The sequence below is a fragment of the Pogona vitticeps genome, chromosome 7, assembly GCF_051106095.1.
Source record: "Pogona vitticeps strain Pit_001003342236 chromosome 7, PviZW2.1, whole genome shotgun sequence".
NCBI lineage: Eukaryota > Metazoa > Chordata > Lepidosauria > Squamata > Agamidae > Pogona > Pogona vitticeps.
The window spans coordinates 33,396,318-33,419,168 of record NC_135789.1 but is presented as its reverse complement, the minus strand read 5'-3'; the positions used below and the strand labels follow the sequence as shown (position 1 = coordinate 33,419,168).

Genomic DNA, 22,851 nt, shown 5'->3' with positions numbered 1-22,851 from the left:
AAAATCCCTTGCAAGAAAACCTAATTTTTTTTTAAAAAAGGAATGGCACTCTTAGGAAGGGACTCTCTTGGACTGGCCTCCGAAGGCGGGCCGCTCTTTCCTTCCCTCCCTCCCTCCCTGACAGGCCCTTTTGTCTGCCCTCAAGGTTCCCCGCTCTCCCTGTAGATGCGGGGAAGGGGTTTCCTCAGAGGCTAGCCTCCCCCCCCGCCCTCGATCTGAGCAGAGACCAGAAGCGCCTCACAAATCAAAGGAAGGGGGTCTCTAAGCCAAGCCTTGCTCTCGGGACGCTCCGCTGGTCTAAGGCGAGGGCCGGCAGGATGGAGGGCGGAGGGGCGAGGGAAGCAGGGGCTGCTGGGAGCCAGGCAGGAGATCCGGACGCGTCCAGGCCGAAGGGGCCAAGAGAGCGCCTGGGCCTGGGCCTGGCCCTGCCAGCCTGGCAGAGTTCCTGCTGGGGTTCCCAGGGAGTAAAGGCTGCCCCTTCCCGCTCCTCCTATGGGGGACCCTGGGGATCAGGGCCTTTGCTGCCTCCTCCCCAGAGGGTGATTCGGGGCTGCACGACAGGGGCTGGCCAGCTTCAAGCCCACAGCTCCTGGGAGCGGCCTCAGGAACTGGGCAGGGGCTTCCTGGAGGGCAAGCTGGACAGACGGCTGTCTCTGCCGAGGCTGGCAGGCCCTGGGCCCGGACCCCTGGGATGCCGGCCGGGCTTTGGCAGCCGGGCCCCAGCCAAAGGGGGCTTTTGTCTTCCCTCGCTCTCGCTCTCGCCCTTCCCTTGCAGGCTCCTTCCTCCTCCTGGCTGGCCCGCCGTTTGGCGGACAGAGTGGCCCTTTGCAACAGGCAGGCAGGCAGGCGGGCAGGCAGGCAGGCAAGCAAACGGTGAGCCGGGAGGAGAGCGGCGGTTCTGGGCCGGCCGCCAATCGCCGGCGGGCCTGCATGTGTCCGCTCTCGCTCTCTCGCTCTCTCTCGCTCTCTCTCCCAGTAGGGCTTTCCGCAGCCCTGTTTTACAACCACCTCGGCACAGACTCCAGAGTTCACGCATCTGGCGAGACAGATGTGTTTGGCTCACATTCAAGGCTGGGAAATGAAGAGTTATTGAAGTGTGGAGGGCCCTGGGCATTTGGGGAGGGGGGCAGCACGGGGCAGCGAGGAAGAAGAAGAGGAGGAGAAGTTGTTAAGGGGGGGGGAGAGGAATTTCCCCGGGGCTGCAGGAGCCAGCCGGCTCCCAATGGGGGGGGGGCTGAAAGAGAGACAAGCCAGGCGGCCAAGGCCCGGGGCTCCGGGCTGGCTCGCCCCCCTGAAAGGTCCAGGACAGAGTGTCTGGTGGGCCCCGTGTCTTCTTGCTTGGAAGGCAAGCTGCCCACACCACTGGACAGAGGCGTGACTCCTTCTCTTGCCACAAAGGTGGGGCGGATGGGATCTGAGCGGAGCCTCCGCTCACCGGCCGGCACTCCCCCCCTCGCTCTCCCCCTTCAAGGACAGTGCCCACAGCCCCCCCCAACCGCCCCGCTGAGCTTCCTCCTGCCTCTGCCCCCGCAAGCCCTCTCCCCCTCCCGAGGAGCCCACCTGGATCTTGTCCTGTCGGCGCTGCTGCTCGGCCACCTTCCGGGTCAGTGCCTGCTTCCGGGCCCTCAGTTCCTTGATGTCCAGCTCTGTGCCGCTCCCTTCGGCCTCGGAGTCGTCCTCAAAGGCCTCGATCCGGACGTCCTCCTCCTTTCCATGGCACGGAGGAAGTGGAAAGGAAGAAGGGAAGAAAACACAGTTAGAGACCGATCCGTCCCCCACGCAAGAGAGAGCCACGGGTCCTCGGCGGTGTTTTCGCCGCTAAAAATAACAGACCAACGGGGCAGTGGGCATGGACGGGAGGGTGGACATCTCGTGCCCTGACCGCTCTGGACCTGGCCTTAAGCAGCCCAAACGGTTTCGAAGCCCAAGAGCTGGCATGAGGTGGGGGTCAGAGGAGTGGGCGAGGACTGGGGGAGCCGCCTCCTCGTCCCTACTGGGCCACGAAGCCCACAGGGTGGACTGGAGGCAGGGGGCAATTTCCCCGCAAGGCGGCGGTGGTGGTTAGGAGGACCACAGCGGCAGCCGGAGAGAGAGAGCCAGGCCCTTTCTCTGCACCTTGCTGGACAGAACAGCCACCCCCACCCGTCGGAAGGAGCCGAGGGGGGTCCCTGTTGGGGGCCGTGGAGGGGTGGGCAGCCCGGAGGGCAGGGGGGGTTTGAGGCCACTCCTTTAGATCTCTGTACAGCCTGACCCACATCTGAGGGGTGGGCTGGCAGGGATGCTGAATGTGTACAAATACACAAACTGCGCGCACACATGCATGCATCCTGCAGAAAAATCAGGGCTCCAGGAAGGAGCTGGAGCTGAAAGACAAGAGTAGAGATTTTTCACTCACATCAGGATGTGTGTGTGTGTGTGTGTGTGTGTGTGTGTCAGAAAGGGGGAGGGCCTACGCACCACCAGCACTCCTTCTTCCTCTACATGTATGTGTGTGTGTGTGTGTGTGTGTGTGTGTGTGTGTGTGCGCGCGCGCCTGGCAAAGGTGGTGAGCGCTTCTGCTCTGTGCTGGAAACTGCCCCCCTCCAGCCACCACTGGCCCTGGCCAGTCTCCCAAGCACCTCTGCGGGACACGCAGCCCCCAGCCTGAACCCTAACCCCTCTTTTCCCAGCCTTTGCTCTGCCCCCCTTCCCACCCCCACCCCCTTCCTGCTGGGCCTGGGCTGCACATTATTAAAGCCATGGTCCCCTCCCTCCCCGGCCCTCCATCCTCATTTGCAAAGCCCATCTGGAACTCATCGCAGTTGAGAAAAGAGAGAAAGAGAGAGAGGGTGTTTTTGGGTGGGAGAGGCTGGCAGGGAACAGGGGCACGCAGCAAGCGCAGCCCCCTCCCCATTACAGAGGGCTGAGGCTTCTCCCCCCCCCAGCCTGTCCCCGGGGCGACTGCGCCCCCCCCTCCCCAGCCTGTCCGGTACCTGATCTTCCCGTTGTTTCCCCTCTTGGCGCGGCGCTTCCTTTCCCATGGCGTCTGGGACGGGGGCCACGGACACATACTTTCCACCCTTGAATGCCAGCAAGGGCTCCTCTTGGCCACAGAGGGCTTCCAGGAAATACTTCAGCACCGTGATCCGTTTGCAGTCGGCCGCAATAACCTAAAGGAGCCAGGCCCCGGGGGGGGGGGGGGAAGAGAAGAGGGGAGGAAGAGAAGAGGGGGGTGTCAGGAGCACCTCTGCAGGAAGGGCAAATCCTGGTGGCCACCCCCCCCGGAGCCATGGAGCAAGTGGTATCCCAGGCTGTCCACCTCTCCCCCCTCCCTCCCCTCAGCCCAGCAGATGAGGGAAAGCAGGAGCTTCCCCCCCACAAACCCCCCACCCCACATTCCCTGGCCAGGCAGCTTCTCCACTGTCCACCCCCTTGACTGATTCTGCCCTGGGGGTGCCCGTTGGCATGGCCAGAGGGACCGTCCGCTGCTCGTGGGGCAAAACAGGCACCCCCCAAAACGATCCGTAAGGGTCCCGGCCAGATCCCAACCCGGAGGACCTTCCGTGAGCAAAAGGGGGCCGAGGGAGAGCCTTCCCTTCCTGCCAAGCTGCCCTGGAAGGCTGGGGAAGGATGTGCGCGCGCGCATGTCTGCACTTTCCAGCTGCTCCTGCTCTGGCCTTGGCTAGCAGGGGCTTCCTGAACCCCCGACATGGACGCCCCTGCGTTCCTCCTCCCGAGGTGTGCAGGGGCTTGGCTTCAAACCCATTCCAGAGGTTGAAGAGTCAGGGTGTGGCCGCAAGGGAACACAAGGGGGGGGGAGAAGGGAGAGGAAGAAGGCACGGATCCCCTCCGCTCACTGGCGTTCTTGCCTGCGGTCCAGCTGCGCTGGAGGAGGAGGTGGGGGGGATCGGGCGGCAGTGTGGATGCTGGGGGGGGGAAGAGTCCTGCTCCTTCCCCTGCAACAAGATGAGATGATCTCGTCCTTGGCGCAACCGCTGGCCAGACAGGACCAGGGCTGGGGGGAAGCAGAGCAGCAGGAGGAGGAGGAGGGGGAAGGCAGGAGGGCGGGCGGGCAAGCGAGCGAAAGACACGGATGGGGAGCGGCTTCTTTTTCACTTCGGGAGTTCAGGGAAAGGTTGATGCGATGCCTCCGGCTCAAAAGCGTTTCTCCCCCCCCCCCCGCACATCCTTGCCCCAAATCTCAAGCAGCGGCGCAAACACTCCACAGGCAACTCCGCGAAGGTGGCCAATCCAGCCAGCCGGGAAGGAATGGCCGGGCAGGGCCAGCCTCCGCTCACCCCTTCCAAGCCCCGGGGCTCAGGGAGGCTGGGGGGGGGGCCCACAGCTGGCCAGCTGCAAAAGGGATGTGGGTGTCCAGAGAGCCACTGAGTTTCTGCTTCTCCAGCCTGGCCCGTCTGTGGGGCGCCAGCAAGGAGGGCCTTGGTTTTCCCAGACCTGGTCTTAACCCCCCCCCCCGGCAAGACTCCCCCCAATCTCCTGGCAGGGAAGACTTGGGAGGCTGGAAACCTTGACACCAGAGGAAGTCCTGCTTTTGCCCCGATGGACTCCCACGACCCTCTCCTGCCCGCTAGGGGATTCTGGGAGTTATAGTCCAAGATCTCTTCTAGACCTCCGAACGGCCTCTGGAAGTATTTTGGCCCCTAGGATCGAGTTTTGTTCCCCCTCTTTTAGAGAAGATTGTAAAATGGGCTTTTAAAGAACATTCTCAGCCTGCTTGTAAAGATTATTTTTAATCTGGCTTTCTTCAAACTAAATGTTCAGTTATAAATAAAAATGGACCATCTCAATGCTGGAGATGTAAAATAAGAAAAAGGGGTCTCTATGCATATGTGGTGGGCTTGTGAAACAAGAAAGAAAGAATGGGCCCTGGTTTCTAAAGAAATTAGAGAAATTGTTGGATATAATATTCAAATATCACCAATTATTGCCTTATTAAATATAATTAAGAATGGCCACATTAAAAAAAGAACAGAAAGAGTTAATCATTATAATGGTCACAGCAGCAAAACTAATATTTGCAAAGAATTGGAAAAGCGATAAGCCAATTGATCTTGAAGATTGGCACAAAGAAATGTGGAGTTTAGCGATTCATGAAATGATAGCAAGAAGGGGAATGACAAAATATAATGATTTTAAAGAGGTATGGAATTTATATCTGAAACATGTCTTTGTGAAAGAGAAAGGTCCTAAGCCAGCAGAAGGATCCATGCATATTTTGAGTGGAATGGGGTGAAAAGGGATTAAAAGGATGTTTTGGTTACCTAGTCCCGAGGGTGAGGGCGGCACAGGAGGGGAATTATAGATGTATTGTATTGTCTCTATACACCTATTATGTTAGCGTTGTCCTTATTCATTTTCTTTAGTAGAATTTTAAAAAACGTGCCAGATCGGCTTCAAAGCCCTTGCCATCGGGCCTCTGGGGCAAAGGGCCATGTTGAAAACCGGTCCTTCAGAGGAATCCACCCAAACGCCCAGCCATCCTTCCCTCTAAGACGGCGCGGATGGCGCGGAGCAAGGCAGAGGGCTATCCCGGGCTGCTCCCCAACGGCAGCTGCAGAGACTCCTACGAACGACCTGTCGGCCACCAGAAAGCCCAAATGGGGAGGGAGGGAGGGGGGGACACCAGCAAGCCACGAGACCAGCCGTTCACGCAGCCTGGGCCAGGCAGAAAAAAGGACAGTCCCAGTGCAGCATCCCGGAGCGCCCTGAGGCCTCCACGGAGGAAAAGACAACAGGGTGTGTGTGTGTGGGGGGGGCTTCCCACCATGCCCGGGACCCCCTTGGGAAGCCCAGGAGGCTTCTCCCCTCATCCCTTATTCCCCTGAGCAAGGCATGTGAGCTCAAGATCTGCTTCTGTGCAGCTGCCCCCCCCCCGCGAAATCAGAAGCCTCTCTTTTCAAGGATGACACCTCGTTTGTCAACCCAGGAGCTTCTTCTCTGAGCGAGCCGCAAGTCCCAGCAGGACGCTGATGCCGAGGAGCCAGCGGGTGGGGGTGGGGTGGGGTATGAGCAACGGGGTGGTTCTCCTACCCCACTCATTGGGGCAAGATGGAGGGAGCAGAGGAGGGTGGTGTGTGTGTGTGTGTGTGTGTGTGTGTGTGTGTGTGTGAATTCCCAACAGGAATGAACGCCCCCCTTGCATCCCTGGAAAATCAGAGAGGGGGCACCGCAGTGGGCACTGAAGCCAAGAAGGCTGTGCCATCATAACCCCCTCCCCAATGTTTCAGACAGGTTTGCACACACCCATTTTCATCCCCCCCCCCGAGGGTCCAAAGTCACTATCTTATCTGCAGGAACATCGGAAGCAGCCTCCGACCGAGCCGGGCCCTGGGCATCCCTCTAGCCCCCCGGCTCCCTCAGCTCCAACGGGCCCTCCTCCCACCCAAAGGCTAACCTGGCGGGACCCTGCGCTTGGCTTCCCAAATCAGGGGAGATCCGGGATGGCAGGCTGGGAAAAAGGAAAACGAGACACACTCAAGAGCCCAGTTGCCACTTTGAATAAAGGCCATTCCGGCGGGGGGGGGGAGAGGAGGGGAAGGGTCTGGGGACCTCCCAGCTCAAAGCAAAAGGCCGACACACAGCTATGCCTGAGAGCGCCAGGTGTGGAGGGAGACTTCTCCTCTCTTGGGTCACCTCCTGGTGCTCAGAGGAAAGCAGGCTCTCCTTAGCAAGAAGCCAGTACTCATGGAGGTGCCTGCCGACCGACCGAACGAACGACCAGGGCACCCTGACCAGGCCAGGGGACCAGCGGCCACCCCTTTCACAAAGTTCCCTTTTGGTGACCCTGGCCTTCCTCCCCCCCACCCCCCCAGCACCCACCCAGGTGCAATCCTCCTCCCTCCTCCTCTTTCCCCCGTCAAGCCAGAGGCATCATCCCCCCCTTCCCCTTTCCTCTGGAGATTTCCTTGAAGTACATCCAAGAGAGGAGAGGAGCTCAAAGGAGCCCCCCCAGAGAAAAACACAGGCACGCAGAGTGACTCCCTCACTTTCAGAGGCAAATCTGCGCCCCTTCCAGCAGCACTTTTTCTTCCTTAATGATGATAATGGTAATACAGTAATAATAATAATAATACAATACAAATAATACTAATAATACTAATACTAATAGTAATAATAATTCACCCCATCACTGGGGTTCCTGGAGTCCAAAGGTAAAGAACAGCTGCTTAGAAGTGGCCTTCGACCCCTTCAGAGACTGGGCACATCCGTCAGTGGCTACTTCAGAGCTTGGGCAACGAGCCCCCCACCGAGGGCCACAGACACACCGTGGCCCCATCAGCCAGCGCCAGACCTCCCCGGGGCTTGCAACAGGACAGAGGTCATCGCCTGCTGCCTGCTGGGCAGGCTGAGCTACAAGGGCCATCATCCCCATCACCTTCCCCCTCCCAGCCCATCTGCCTTTCCCTTCCTCTTCCCTGCCAATCCCCATGTTTCTTGGGGGTGGGGGAAGATCTAGAGCAGGAGCTCGCCCCCTCCCCAAACTCAATCTATCCTGGGCTTCATGGTCGTGGCGCCCCCCCCCAACATACTGAATCTTGAGGCTGACTCATTCTGCCCCATCACCTTGCATTCTCCAGCCCAAAAAGCCAAAGGTGCCTCTTCTCCTCGGGGGGGGGGGGAGCTTTTCCTCAACCCTCCTGTTGCCAGACTGACCCACCCAGAAAGAAGCAGGGAGGTGCCCAACATGGGGGGGGGGAAACGACACACCGAGGTGCAGGGAGGGGAACTCCAGTCACAGGACTGGCTGTCCAGTCCCACCACTGGTGGCTGGTTCTCCCCCCCCCCACTGCCAAATGACCCAGACTCGACTAAGGACTGGGAACCCATCCTCTTTCCTCGGGGGGGGGGGGGAAGCTGGGACCGAAGACTCAAGACCCGGACCTGGGGCTCAGACTTGCCAACCTCCCTGTCGGGGAAGTGGGTGTATGTCTTGAGTACCAGCCCTCTCCTTCCCTTCCTCTTGCTCATCTCTCTTTCTCTCTCTTGGCCCCCCCCTCGGAGCACCCATCGGCCTCTTCCTCAGCCCCCCCCCCCCAGTCTGGAGAAGGGGCTGGCCGGCCGCCAGCTGTCACTGCTTGGGGCTCTGCCCTTGCCTGTTGAGGGAAGCGGGGGGGGGAGAGGGAGGGAGACAGATAAGGATCAGCCGCTCACTCGCTGGAGGTGATGGCACGCTTTCAAATAAACCAGGCATGACCCACAGCCCCCACTTCAAATAGAGCGCAGGAGGGGGGGGCGGGCAGGGTTGCTTCATGGCTTGACAGCTCCCTCTGCCAAGCGAAATTTATCTCCCCTTAATTGCCTCCAAGATCCAGCGAGAGGGGCTGCCACGTCAGCTAACACCGAAGAAGAGAAAGACGTGTCCGGTGTGGCTCCCCCCGAGGGCCCTGGCCGGAGAGAGCCCCCCCCCAATCTTGCCCTAGAAAGAGCCAGCCAGGCAGGCAGGGCCATCGCCACTGGGCCCGAGGGTGCGCGGGAGGGTTTGAGGCGCACCTGCTCGGAGGAGTGCTGCACTGGGGGTGGCTTGAAGGGGACCGGCGCCCGCCCGCCCGCCCGCCCGCCCGCGCCCCCTGGATGGCCCTTCCAGAGGGATGGTGGGTGGTTGGCACACACATACACGTCTGTGCGTCTGTCTCCTTGCAGGCCTGCTCAGAGTCTGCAGAGCTGCTCAGTCGGGGAGGGCGCCTGCCCAGTTCCCTCTACCCTCCGGGCCGAAGGAAAGCCCTATCGTCCTGCCCCCCCCCCCGAGTCCCACACGCCTGCAAGGGGTCAAGCCAGGTGGAGGGGGGGCAGGCTCCAAACTCCACCTGGGGGGGCAGCAGCTTGCCAGGCTAAGGAGCCAGGGCAGCCACCCCTTCTCCCCCTCTGCCCAGCCACTCCCAGCTGGCTCTTTTCTCCCACAGAGTTTGCCAGAGGTGGGGTAGGGGGGCTCCCTGGCAGGCCGTCTGCTTTGTGTCATCCACACACCTGCACAAGAACGCTGCTTCGCTCCCCCCCTGCCTCCCTCCCCAAGGCAAGACGCTCTCCTCCTCTGTTGTTGCTGCCTGCCTGCCGGGGGCCGTTTCCTCCCCACCCTCTCTCCCAAACCCATCGCGCCCCCCCACCCCCCATCTACCTGTGCAGCTGTTTCCTTCCTGGAGGCTGCAAATCCACACACACAAACACACACACACACACACACACACACACCGCCCAGAAGGACGCCAGCGGGAGGCTTCTGTAGGTGCTTGGGAACAAGACGGAACAGCCGTCGCTTCGCACCTGCCCCCCCCCCCCCGATCTGCACTGCGCTGGCGCCTGGCCAAGGCAAGCTGGCAGGGCGCCCCGGCTTCGGCCATCCACCAAAACTGCCCCCTTCTGGCACCGACAGCAGGCCTTGCAGCAGCGCCCCCAAACCCTGCCTCCGTCCCCCAAGGGGGGCTCCTTCTGGGAGGGAGCTCCCCCCAACCTCTGGGCCAATTTTCAATGCAGCCCACCCCTCACCCCTGTCCGAGTGGGAAGAGGCCCCCCCCCGGCCCTTTCCCCTGCCCTGGGGTTGCCGTCCCTCCCGGTCAGGGGGACCCTCCAGATCAGGCGATGGACGGGCGAGGGAGCAACCCTGCCCTCTCCCAGGGGCGTGACGGGCTCTGGCAGCAGCAGGACACGACAACGGTCCTCAAGGGAGCGGAACGGACCAGCCAAGCCCTGCTCAGGCACATCCGACGTCCCCCCCAGTCCCATCCTCCCCCCCCCCGCTGTCAGAGAACCAGAATTGGGGGGGGGGCACTTCAGCTGAGGCCTGGTCCCAGGAACTTTGCCGCCTGAGGCCACGGAGAGCTTGTGGCCTCAGAGAGAGACAGCTGGCTCGGCTTTGCCCCCAGAAAGGCTTTGCTGCGGGGGGGGGGGAGAGGACGACAAGGGAAGAAGCGTCGTCCAGCTGGCGGACCCCCCCAGGGCGCCCACGGCCGCTCGTCAGGGCAGAGCCGACGGGACTCCCGGGAGGCCGAGAGCCGGACTCACACCTGACTCAACGGCTCCCTGGGCTTCCCCTGCTGCACAGGGGCCGGGGCAGGAGAAGGGGGGGGCATCCTGGCGGGTGGGGGGGGAGGGGGCTAGGGGCTCTCCCCAGTTTGCCCCGCAAAGGAGAAAAACACAGCCCGGCTGGGGGACCCCGAGGGAGAGGGCGCCTGGCTTTCTCAAAACTGGTCCTTGGGAGCCCTTCTAAACCAAATGGAAAGTCAACCTGTGGGGAGCACGGGGGGGGGGGCAGCTCAGTCTGCAGGAGCCCCCTCCCCAAAGAAGAGCCCCCAAGGACTGCCCCGAGAGAGTGTGAACCTCTCCTCTGCCAGAGGGAGCCCCAGAGCCAGGACCACCGCAGGGCGCGACCCTGGCCAGGGTCCCTCGGCTGGCCTGGGACTGCCCCGGGAGGAACATGTCATGTCTGGATGGCCAACGCAGTGCAATCATCATCATCATCATCATCATCATCAATATCATCTTAGAACTGCAGAAGAACTGGGAGGGGCCCTATGGACCACTGAGTCCATCACTGAGAATCAAATCCCCAAACTTTGGCTCCAAAGCCAGAGGCCGAAACCACTACGCTGTCCAGCCAGCCACGGCAAGAGATCCACATCCGAGGCCTCCACGCGGCCACGAAACCCTGGGGGCCAGTCTCTCCCTCGGCCTCTACTGCACAGGGTGGTGGTGGTGGTGGTGGTGGTAAAGCAGGGGGAACCACGCGCACCACCTTGGGATCACGGGGGGGGGGGGAGAGAGGGAAGAAAGTTGGGATTATCAAGCAGTTCAGATGCCCCTGTGGTCCCCCCTCCCGCCTAATGTTGCCAAACGGAATGGGTGATTCGCCAAGTTACGCTTCTGGACTCCAACTCCCAGCATGCCCCACTGCCCGGGTGGGTGGCGTATCCCAAGCACACCAGAAAAAATTTACATATAATAAAAAGGCGCGCTCCCTCCAGGCTCTGGAGGGTGGGCAGAAACGGGAGAGCGGACAATGCCTGGAATTTCCCGTAGGCAGCTTATCTGGAGGCAAACCCTGGCACCGTCTACTCATCTGCTGGGGGCAAATATCGCTGGGCGCTGCTGTCCCCCCCCCATCTCCTTGGGGGCGGCTGTTTCAGATCTTCTGGGGGAACGAGGGTCACGGTGGCAGCAGAGGAAGAAGCCAAGGCTGGCGTGTGTGCGTGCGTGCGCATGGAGGGAGAATGTGGGAATCCTTGAAGAGGGAAGCGAGACTGCGGGCAGGAAGGAGGAAGTGAGAGTGTCCGTCCCTCTCTGTCCGTCCCTCTGCCCCCTCCATCAGCAGCCACCGCCGGCACCACCAACACCGCCATCACCTCCTCCCCTCCCACCTACCCCCCCCTCTGCAACCAGCTGACTGGGCTCGCAAGGCAGTGGTGCCCGATGCTCCCCTGTCAGCTCACTTATCGCTCTCCGCTTCCAGAGGAAGAAAGATAGCCCCGACCGGCTTCCTCCTCACACAGGGCCCTGCGGCCAGCCAGGACGAGAGGGAGGGGGCGGGCAGGGGGGTGAGAGGAGAACGCCAGGGGGGGGAGGCTGATCGGTGCCGGACGAGAGCCATTTGGAGCAGCGGGGGCGCTGGGCCAAGGCAAGCTGCGCTCTTTAAACAAGGGAGGAAATGACCGTATATACAGCATGCCAGCGCTCTCTCTTGCTCTCTCTCGCGCGCACACTCTCTCACATATACACAGAGACAGAGAGAGAGAGAGAGAGCAAAAGGAAGTCAAGCAGGAGGAGGGGGTGTGTGATGGTTTCATGACACAGAGCTGGGATGTCAGCGGCTAAAAGGTCAATATTTTCCCTTAACACCCTTTGCTCAATGACTTAATCGTGTTCCGTTTGCACAAAATCTGCTTCCCAAGAAGAAAAAGCCTGGAGGGAGGGAGGGAGGGGTGGGGAGGAGGAGGAGGAGGGCAGCAAGAGGAGGAGGAGGAGGAGGTGCCGTGGCCCGGCCCTGACCTTGTCCGAGGATTCCTCCACGTAGCAGGGCTCCTGAGGGGCAACCAGCAGCGGGACGAAGCCGGAGAGCAGGCGGTCCTCCTCCAGGCTCAGCAAGACCAGGTCCTCGTCCGGGTCCTTGTACAGGGGCACCTCCGACTGGTTCACCGCCGTCAGGATGTTGCAGAAGTCGGCCAGCGTGGCCCACACGTCCACGGAGACCCTGGGGCAAAGGGAGTGGGGGGGGGAAAGGGGACAAGAAGGGACAGCTTAGGGCCCCAGAATCTCCAAAAGCCCTCAAGGGACGCCTGGCCGACTTCCGACGCCCCTTTGTCAGGACTTCAGATTCAATGCCCGCAGGATTCTATTTATTGTAGAATGTAGACATTTCTGGATGTCCCAGAAATAAACAAATAATCTGGCAGCTGGCAGCACACCTCCAGGCCCTCTCCCCCCAGCCTTTTTTTGCCACTTCCTTCCAACCACAGTTTTATCCGTGTCACCTGTGTGTGTGTGTATATGTGTGTGTGTGTGTTTAAGGCAGACTGAGACTTCGCTGTCCTTCCCAAGGTGTGACTGGGGCTGCTGAGTGGCCAGGGAGCAGAAAGCATTTAAGCAAAAATACCTTAGATCTTACGTCTGAGGAAGTGGACTTGTCCACAAAAGCTCACATTAAAAAACGTAAAAGTTAGTCTTTAAGGTGCCCCCACGTTTTTGCCTTTTTTAAAAAAATACTTTTTATTTAGTTTCCACCCATAACGCCTCCAGTTCAAGGGGTCAGGAGCAAGCCTTCCCACTGGTTGGTTTACGTTCTGGTTTGTCTCTTTTCTAATTTTTTTGCTTGCCTTTGTTTCATTATTAACCTCAGCCCTTTTGCGGGAGGGGAGGAAGGCAAGGCCCTTCACACACACATTAAACACAGCAACGGACACTCTTCCTCGGCCCTCCAACTACCTGACCAAAAAAAAAAAAAAAAAAAAAAGTTATAAATTTGGGGCAGTTCAGCTGGGTTGGTGGTTGGTAAGGGGAGATAGATGAGAGGTGTCTAAAATAACGCAGATGATTTCCCTCCCCTTTCTCTTTCATCGTACAAGCCCACCACGCTGAGCGGTGGGAGAATCCAGAGAGATCAGAGGCAAGGTGGCTTCATCCAGCATGGAGATGGAGGAACTCACTGCCACAAGATGTCGCGACAGCTGCCAACTTAGGCAGCTTCACGAGCGTGCTGGTTAAATTCCCAGAGGTCTTATGCCGTCTCCAGAACGAGAGGCGGGGCGCTTCTCTCTGTGACTTTTTTGTGCCCCAGAATTGCTCTGACGAGAAACAACGCCCCACCGAGCCGAGGTTGGTTTCACTTCTGGCCACAACTTCACTCTCAAGCTCACCTTGGCGAGGAGGCGTGCCGTGCGTGCGTGCACAAGTGTCACCTCGCGGGCCCACAGGGCTGAGAGTGAGAACGCAGAGGGTGCCACTTCCTCCCCCTTCAGAGTTGCAAAGAGGTGAAACCTGGAAGGGCCCCCGAAAGGAGCCCTTTCGAAATCTCAGAACCTCAGAAACAAATTCCACCTCAGCCTGCGCCCCTCTGAGTGCCAGGCAGGCAGAGAGAGCCCAGGAGCCCTGCGCCTCGTGCCCCATGCCAGAGATACTCTCGAGGAAGGGGACCTGGGGAGCGGGCAAAGGGAAGGGGAGCCCAGCTGGGCTCAGATTCCCTGGGAGGGCCCCAAGGCCTGAAGGTACGACGAGAAAGGGGGCACAAACAGGGAGAGGGGGGCTCCTACCATGCCTCCCCCCTCCCCATGACCTCTTCCCCCTCCCCATCCCAAGCAAGTGGCTCCAGGTGGACAATCTGTACTCATTTATTTGCTGGAATCAACCTCCGAGCTGGGGCGAACAGGAGGGGGGGGGGCGTCAGCGGGTGTAGGAAGCACAGCCATGAAACGAAACATCTTGTTTTCAAGAGCGTCCTGGGAGCCGGGAGGAATGAGCGGCCATTAATCACAGCCCCGGCACACCACCAGCCCTCTCTCGCCTGCGCCACAACCGCCAGCCGGCCGGCCGACCCACCCGCCAGAAGGAAGGAAGGAAGGAAGGGAAGGAAGGAGGGAGGGAGGGAGGCCAGGAGGGGCCCCGGGGCCCTCGGCCAGCCGGCCCAAAGCTGTCCAGGGCTGCAGGCTGAGCGCTCCCCTTGTCCCGAGAGCAGGCTCTGGCTGTCAGAAGCGTTTAAGGGTGGAGGAAAAGCACACAAGGCAGGGGAACGGAGGGGAGCAGGGGCTGCACCGGTGGGTGCCCGGGGGTCCCCATGATGTAATGGGAACGGCTTAGCCCTGCTCGACCAGTGTGAAGATCAACAGAGAAGAGAGAGAGAGAGAGACAGAGAGAGACAGAGCGCTTCCCAATAAGGGTTAAAAGAGAGTGAACTTCCTACGACCCGCTGCTGCTGCTGCTGCTGCCACCATCGCCATCATCTGTCAGTCCATCCGCACTGGAGGGAAATGACAGAGGCAGGGCCCCTATCCGCCGCTGCCCCCCCCCAATGCCTCCGGCCACAGTCCTCGGCCTTCTAGCCTTGGGGCCCGGCTGCAGAGAGAAGAGCCTGGCTCTGGGCCATCTAGGATGACAAGGATGGGGGGGGCAGCAGGGGGGGCCTCCTTGGGAGGGTGCTGGGGGTGCCCCTGGCTCTCTAGGAAGGTGTGGGGTGGGAAGAGTTGGAGGCTGCCCTCCAACCAGGCACGGTGGCTGGATTTCACCTCCCTCTGTGGGTGAGCCTCAGGGCTCCCCTCGGCCAGGCTGACCCAGAAAGGCGGATTGGGGGGGGGGCCTCCAAGAGAAAGGAATCAGGGAAAGGGCAGAAAAGGCTGGTTGCAGAGACCTAAACCTATGTGCGGAGCAAGACTCGTGGTGCGTGCGTGCATGTATGCATCTGTTGAGTGTGTGGGGAGCACAAGCCAGGCCCGGGGCCTTCTCCTACACCAGCACGCGGGCCACCACCGAAAACAGCATGACCCCCCCCCCCATGTTCCTGGCTTGTGGGGCCCCCGCAAAGGTGGCCATTTCCTGTGTAATACCAGCCTGTTTAAACACACACACACACACACACACACACACACACACACACACACAGACCCTCACCACCGCCAGCAGCAGCTGCACAGCAAACCCGGAAAGTGCCCTGTGGAAACAGCCCTGCGCTGCGGTCCAGATGGCAAACCGCTCGGGCCCTTTTGCTCTCCCTCTCTGGGAGGGAGGGAGGGAGGGAGATGCATCCGCCTCCGTCTCCTCTGACAATCTCTTGTCCCTGTGCTCCCCCCCCCCGGCGCCCACACAGACTTTGAACAACCCACCCCGATGGCCTGGACAGGGAGGGTGGGTCTACCTAGCCCTTTCCACCCCCCCTTCCTCACTGGGACAAGAAGGAGGGTGGAGGATTCTGGAGGCGCTCTCGGGCGGTGGCCCCGTGGACGTGGGAGGCCAAGAGAGGAATGAACATGGGGGAAAGAAAGGTCAGCAACATAAGCCAGGCAGACAGAGAAGTCTGGCTGGTTCGAAAGGAACACCGAAGAAGGAAGTGCAAGAGCGGGACTACAGTGGAAGGTTAAGAAGGCAGAAAGAATGGCTGCCGCCGGGTAACGGCTGACGATTCAAAAACTGAGATTACTGAAGGTGTTTCAGCTGTCAATCCAAATGGCCAAGAACTCAGAAGAAGGCTGGGATTTCGAAGGGGGAGCAATTCTCAAGGGTGAGGATGTGCCCCCGGAGACCGAGGTCAAGATCCGTCTCCACTGTGGTCTCCCTGGGGTACTGCGGACGTTGTCCAGTGAAGAAAAACCGACAGGGCAAAAGCGACGACAATTCTCCCTAGGTATAGGAGAGGAAAGCTGCACAGGCACCCGGGACCGCCAGAGAGACCCACACATGGATCGCGGATCAATCTGTTTCGCTAGAAGGGAAAAAGACGTCGCCGAGGCTATCGCGCTTCGGGAAGATCCCAAGAAGACAGGATTCCCTGGAGAAGAGACCCGTGCTATGACACATGGAAGGCAGCAGGAAAAGAGGAAGCCGGGCCGTAAGATGGACTGACTCCGTAAAGGACGCCATGGTTTTTCCTCGGCGAGACCTGCGCCGGACTCCTCCACGACAGGATCGCTCGTGGGGGGGGGGAATCGTTAACTCACAGAATTGCCATAAAGCGGAAGCAACTGGGTGGCCCTGAAAGGCAGCCACCTCTGGAGACATGGGGGGCTTTCCTCTTTTTCCATGCCCCTCCCGGGGGGGCTGTCCAGAGGGGGCAGCCCTGAACGAGATGGAACAAAATTCTAAGATGGGAGGAGAGGGGCTCCTTATGCCGCCGACCAGCTTCCTTCCTCCTCCTCCTCCTCCTCGGGTGATGAGGCAGGTACGTGCTTGAGAGACCAGCTTCGGAGTGGAGGAATCCACGCATGTAAACCACAAGGTTCAGGGACTGAGAGGAGGAGGAGGAAGAGAATCTGGAAGAGGTCCTAAAGCCCCATCTCCCCCACTCCTCCCCTCCCCCCCAAAAAAAAAACACAAACCAAAGGTTCACCCTCTGGCCCGACTCCCTTCCGGTCCTGCTGGATCCTTGCAAGAGGGGCTCAGGGACTGGAAACATGCTCTAAAAAGGGGGTGAGAGTGTCTTTCAAGAAGAGGCGCCTTTCCAGGTGTGCGTGCGTGACCATTGCGCACGTGGGGGGGGGGGGAGAAGAAGGGCTCTAGGCATTTTTTTTTTTTACTGAATGCCACTGTTTAGGGCCAGGAACCTGGGTTGATACCTGCATGTCAAGAAAGAAGGGAAGTGGAATCCCACAGCGAGGGGCGAGGGGCTCCAAGGACACGTGGAAGGAGGACACCCGCACCGTCTTCCTTCGGGGAAGAACGAACCACCACACACACCAACCCTCCTGTGCACGTCAGAGCCAAGGGGTGTTGGGGGTGCTGCCCCTTTCTTACTGGGAGGGGGGGAAAGAGGTGAGAACAGCTTCTCACACTTGGCTAACCTAACTGCCCCCCCCAATCACGTAAGGCTTCCTTCCGAGCCCTTAGGAAATGCCGGCACCCTCCCCAAGCCCCCAAAAATCCTGCACGCCCCCCACAGCTGGCGTGTGTGTGTGCGCGCGAAAGAGAGAGAGAAAGCAATGCCACATCCTTCCTCTCCTCTCCCACCAACCCCCCCTCCCCACGGCCAACCCTGCCGGTGGTGAGAGAGGGGGCCCCCCCTCCTGTTTCCCCTTGGACGACTCTGAAAAATCCAGGCGGGTGATAAATGCGTCCCTGGGCCAATTAGGAAGATATATAGCATCGGAGTGGCGGAGGAGGCCGGGAGGAAGGAGGGCCCGGGCAGAGGCAACGGCAGCAGCCTAGCCAGGCAGCGGAAAAGCCAAGCGCTCGCTCTCTCTCTGGAGCCCCAGCGATGTTTCCCATTATGTAACCCTGGTCATGGGCAGGCCGCCAGCCTCAAATGAGAAAGAGACTCTGGCTTGGCACCCGTTCTATTTTCCTATCCTCGCTCAGGGTCAGCCGAGTGTCATACAGCTGCAGAGAAAGCTCCGGGGATTCAACCTGGGAACGGCTCCAAGGCCCCGAGACCGGGGTTCAAGTACCAGCTGAAAGCAATAAACCCAACCAGGGCCGAGCTCAGCCGCGGCGGCGGCAGCGGCAGCAGCAACGGCCACGGCTGCGTTTTGAGCCGGCCTCGGAGACGGGCGAGGGGTCCCTGGGAACCGAGCTGCAGGGGCGGCAGGGGAGTCCGACCAGCCAGGGGGTGCCGGGGGGGGGAGGAGGAGGAGGACAGAGTGGAAACAGGGGCCAAATCAAGGCCAGATTTCTTGGGGGGGGGGAGAAGAGGCTGCTGGAGTACGGAGGCGGGGGGGGGTGCTTCAAGTGGGGAGGCCGGAAATTCAGACCTGCCTTCCTCAGGGAATCTAGTAAGAACACCCCCGCCACGCACACACACACAACAAGCGCACTCTAGTTCCCTTGCACCTACACTCTGTGTGTATATATGGGGGGGGAGACGCAAGAGTTGCCAGAGGCCCCACCCAGGTTCCTCACCCGCCCAAGGCCCTTCAGGTCCAGTGGGTGGGAGAGCAGGAGCACCGGGGGGGGGGCATCCACATGCAAGGCCAGGTTCTCTGCTGTGGGGCTTTGGGTGCAGGGGCGACCCACAGCACGTGCAAGCCACGGGGAGGAGAAAGATGCCCGGGGAGCGTCCTGGGGAGCTGACCTTCCGTGGCTGCGCGCTGCTCCCCCCCCGGGGACAACAGAAGGGGACAAAGTGCCAGGAGAGCCGGCCAGAGGGGCAGACTGAACATTCGGAGGTGGGGGTGGGAAACTTGGTGGGGGGGACTGGGGAGGGCTGTTCCCTCCCTTTCTTACCCACTGGCTGCTGGGGTGCAGGTGAGTCCCCATTTCTCTCCCAGCGTCCCTACTTGTCAAAAGGGAACTGACCTCATGGGGTGGGTGACCTCCGTCCCCCCGAAAAGAAGCCGGGAGAAGCAGCTGGCCGAATCTCCCTTGCTTCCAGGGTCCCTCCGCCCAAAGGTGGGGTAGGTGGGGGGTGGTGGAAAGGGAGTGGGGGGGCTAGCGGGAGGAAGAAATCTGGGTGGCTGGCCAGGCTCCCCTCGGAGTGGCCGTGGCCGCAACCCTTCGGGAAGGGAGCCGGGAGTGGCAGGAAGTGGGCTCCTCCGAGCGCCTGCGCGCGCCTCCCAGAGGGGCTTGTGCTCCTGCCCAAAGATGGGCAACGGTTCCCATTCGCACGCAGCCGCCCTCCCGCCCACCCCGGCCCTCAGCAGCCAGCAAACAGAAAACAGACCCATCCTTTCTGTCTCCCCCCACATCCAAAATGGGGCCCAGCACTTCCTGCGCGAGATTTCCATTTCCTCAGCCAAAACGGGGAAGAAGAAGGAGGAGAAGGACAAAAAGCAGCCGCCAAAGAAGAACAAGCAGGCATAAAGGGTGTGTGTGTGTGTGTGTGATGGCAGCAAGAGAGAGAGAGAGACAAGAGGGAGACTGAACGGCCATCCTGCATGTGCCCCCCCCTCTCCTGCTGGAGAGCCTTTTCCATCTCCTCCCATGGGGAGGAACAGGATGGGGGTGAAGGGCGGGGAGGGAAGGATGATGGCCCTTAGGCCTGGCAGAGGCAGCAGGGAGAATGAGCAGAGAGGGAGACGGTCGTGTGTGTCCCCCCCCCCCCAAGTCCAGCCCCACCCCTGACACGCCCGAGATAACAGAGAGACCAGGAAGAGACCGAGAGAGCTGGACCGGGAATGGAGTCCAGGGGTCCAACTCCACCGTGGGGCTTGCGGGGGGGGGGGTCATGCTTCCCGCCCCCCAGTGCCTCTCGCTCTCCCGGCCTCGCCCCCACCTTGCAGGGCTGTGGGGAGGCTCAAACAAGGAAAGGGGGCCAGCAGAGGAGAGGAGAGGAGCTTCCCTCTGGCAGCACAGCGGCAGGGCTGGAGCCAGAGGTGGTTCTCGGAAGCCTCAAGGGGGCTACAAAAACCCCTCCCCTGGCTACCGGGGGCCGGCCAGCCAGCCCTTCTCACCCTGGCCTACCTCGCAGGGTTGCTGTGATGGTCAGGAGGGAGGGAAAGAGCTGTACGGACTGCCCCGCCTGGTGCTTACCAGAGGAAAAGTTGGCGACGGAAACAGAATCAACAAATATGCATGTAGAAATAAAAAAACTTCTTCATGGATTGCTGCCTTGTCGTGGCGAAGGGGCTTGAGTAACTCAGAGAAACTATGGGCTATGCCGTGCAGGGACACCCAAGACGGACAGGACATAGTGGAGAGTTCCGACTAAACGCAATCCACCTGGAGTAGGAAATGGCAAGCCACTCCAGTATCTTTGCCAAGAACGCCCCATGATCAGAAACAAAAGGCTAAAAGATATGACGCTGGAAGATGGGCCCCTCAGGTCGGAAGGCGTCCAACATGCTACTGAGGAAGAGCGGAGGACAAGTACAAGTAGCTCCAGAGCTAATGAAGTGGTTGGGCCAAAGCCGAAAGGACGCTCAGCTGTGGACGTGCCTGGAAGTGAAAGGAAAATCCAATGCTGCAAAGAAAAATACTGCATAGGAACCTGGAATGTAAGATCTATGAACACTGGGAAGCTGGAGGTGGTCAAACAGGAGATGGCAAGAATAAACATCGACATCCTGGGCATCAGTGAACTAAAATGGACAGGAATGGGCGAATTCAGCTCAGATGATTATCATATCTACTATTGTGGACAAGAATCCCTTAGAAGGAATGGAGTAGCCCTCATAGTCAACAAAAGAGTGGGAAGAGCTGTAATGGGATACAATCTCAAAAATGATAGAATGATGTCAATACGAATCCAAGGCAGACCATTCAACATCACAATAATCCAAGTTTATGCACCAACCAGCATTGCTGAGGAGACTGAAATTGAACAATTCTATGAAGATTTACAACACCTTCTAGAACTGACACCAAAGAAAGATGTTCTTCTCATTCTAGGGGACTGGAATGCTAAAGTAGGGAGCCAAGAGATAAAAGGAACAACAGGGAAGTTTGGCCTTGGAGTTCAGAACGAAGCAGGACAAAGGCTAATAGAGTTTTGTCAAGAGAATAAGCTGGTCATCACAAACACTCTTTTCCAACAACACAAGAGGCGACTCTATACATGGAAATCACCAGATGGGCAATATCGAAATCAGATTGATTATATTCTCTGCAGCCAAAGATGGAGAAGCTCTATACAGTCAGCAAAAACAAGACCTGGAGCTGACTGCGGTTCTGATCATCAGCTTCTCATAGCAAAATTCAAGCTTAGACTGAAGAGATTAGGAAAAACCACTGGGCCACTCAGGTATAATCTAAACCAAATCCCTTATGAATACACAGTGGAAGTAAAGAACAGATTTAAGGAACTAGATTTGGTGGACAGAGTGCCTGAAGAACTTTGGATAGAGGCTCGTAACATTGTCCAGGAGGCAGCAACGAAAACCATCCCAAAGAAAAGGAAATGCAAGAAAGCAAAGTGGCTGTCCAACGAGGCCTTAGAAATAGCAGAGAGGAGAAGGGAAGCAAAATGCAAGGGAGATAGGGAAAGTTACAGAAACTTGAATTCAGACTTCCAAAGAATAGCAAGGAGAGACAAGAGGGCCTTCTTAAATGAACAATGCAAAGAAATAGAGGAAGATAACAGAAAAGGAAAGACCAGAGATCTGTTCAGGAAAATTGGACATATTAGAGGAACATTTTGCGCAAAGATGAACATGATAAAAGACAAAAATGGGAGGGACCTAACAGAAGCAGAAGACGTCAAGAAGAGGTGGCAAGAATACACAGAGGAATTATATCAGAAAGATGTGGATATCCCGGACAACCCAGACAATGTAGTTGCTGACCTTGAGCCAGACATCCTGGAGAGCGAAGTCAAGTGGGCCTTAGAAAGCCTGGCTAACAACAAGGCCAGTGGAGGTGATGGCATTCCAGTTGAACTATTTAAAAGCTTGAAAGATGATGCTGTTAAGGTGCTACATTCAATATGCCAGCAAGTTTGGAAAACTCAACAGTGGCCAGAGGACTGGAAAAGATCAGTCTACATCCCAATCCCAAAGAAAGGCAGTGCCAAAGAATGCTCCAACTACCGTACAATTGCACTCATTTCGCACGCTAGCAAGGTTATGCTCAAAATCCTACAAGGTAGGCTTCAGCAGTATGTGGACCGAGAACTCCCAGAAGTACAAGCTGGATTCCGAAGAGGCAGAGGAACTCGAGACCAAATTGCTAACTTGCGCTGGATTATGGAGAAAGCCAGAGAGTTCCAGAAAAATATCTACTTCTGCTTCATTGACTATGCGAAAGCCTTTGACTGTGTGGACCACAGCAAACTATGGCAAGTTCTTAAAGAAATGGGAGTGCCTGACCACTTTATCTGTCTCCTGAGAAACCTATATGTGGGACAGGAAGCAACAGTTAGAACTGGTCATGGAACAACTGAGTGGTTCAAAATTGGGAAAGGAGTACGGCAAGGCTGTATATTGTCCCCCAGCTTATTTAACTTATATGCAGAATACATCATGCGGAAGGCTGGACTGGAAGAAACCCAAGCCGGAATTAAGATTGCCGGAAGAAATATCAACAACCTCCGATATGCAGATGATACCACTCTGATGGCAGAAAGTGAGGAGGAATTAAAGAACCTTGTAATGAGAGTGAAAGAGGAGAGTGCAAAAAACGGTCTGAAACTCAACATCAAAAAAACTAAGATCATGGCCACTGGTCCCATCACCTCCTGGGAAATAGAAGGGGAAGATATGGAGGCAGTGTCAAATTTTATCTTCCTGGGCTCCATGATCACTGCAGATGGAGACAGCAGCCCTGAAATTAAAAGGCGCCTTCTTCTTGGGAGGAAAGCGATGACAAATCTGGACAGCATCTTGAAAAGCAGAGACATCACCTTGCCAACAAAAGTCCGAATAGTCAAAGCTATGGTTTTTCCTGTCGTGATGTATGGAAGTGAGAGCTGGACCATAAAGAAAGCAGACCGCCGAAGAATTGATGCCTTTGAATTGTGGTGCTGGAGGAGGCTCTTGAGAATCCCCTGGACTGCAAGGAGAACAAACCTATCAGTTCTAAAGGAAATCAAGCCTGAGTGCTCACTGGAAGGACAGATCCTGAAGCTGAGGCTCCAGTACTTTGGCCATCTAATGAGAAGAAAAGACTCCCTGGAAAAGACCCTGATGTTGGGAAAGTGTGATGGCAAGAGGAGAAGGGGACGACCGAGGATGAGATGGCTGGACAGTGTCTGCGAAGCAACCAACATGAACCTGACACAACTCCGGGAGGCAGTAGAAGACAGGAGGGCCTGGCGTGCTCTGGTCCATGGGGTCACGAAGAGTCGGACACGACTAA

General features: G+C 58.3%; 1 protein-coding gene across 2 annotated transcripts in view; it reads right to left on the bottom strand.

Moving 5' to 3' along the window:
* The window catches only part of SMG6 (SMG6 nonsense mediated mRNA decay factor), a 62,224-nt gene that overhangs the window by 8,738 nt on the left and 30,635 nt on the right, over nt 1-22,851 (bottom strand). For both annotated transcript variants that reach the window (XM_072978708.2, XM_072978709.2), the window contains exons 13-15: nt 11,977-12,178; nt 2,973-3,149; nt 1,561-1,707 (exon numbers count right to left, since the gene is read on the bottom strand). In XM_072978708.2, coding sequence (XP_072834809.2) covers nt 1,561-1,707; nt 2,973-3,149; nt 11,977-12,178 — 526 coding nt within the window. The remainder of the gene's footprint in view (nt 1-1,560; nt 1,708-2,972; nt 3,150-11,976; nt 12,179-22,851) is intronic.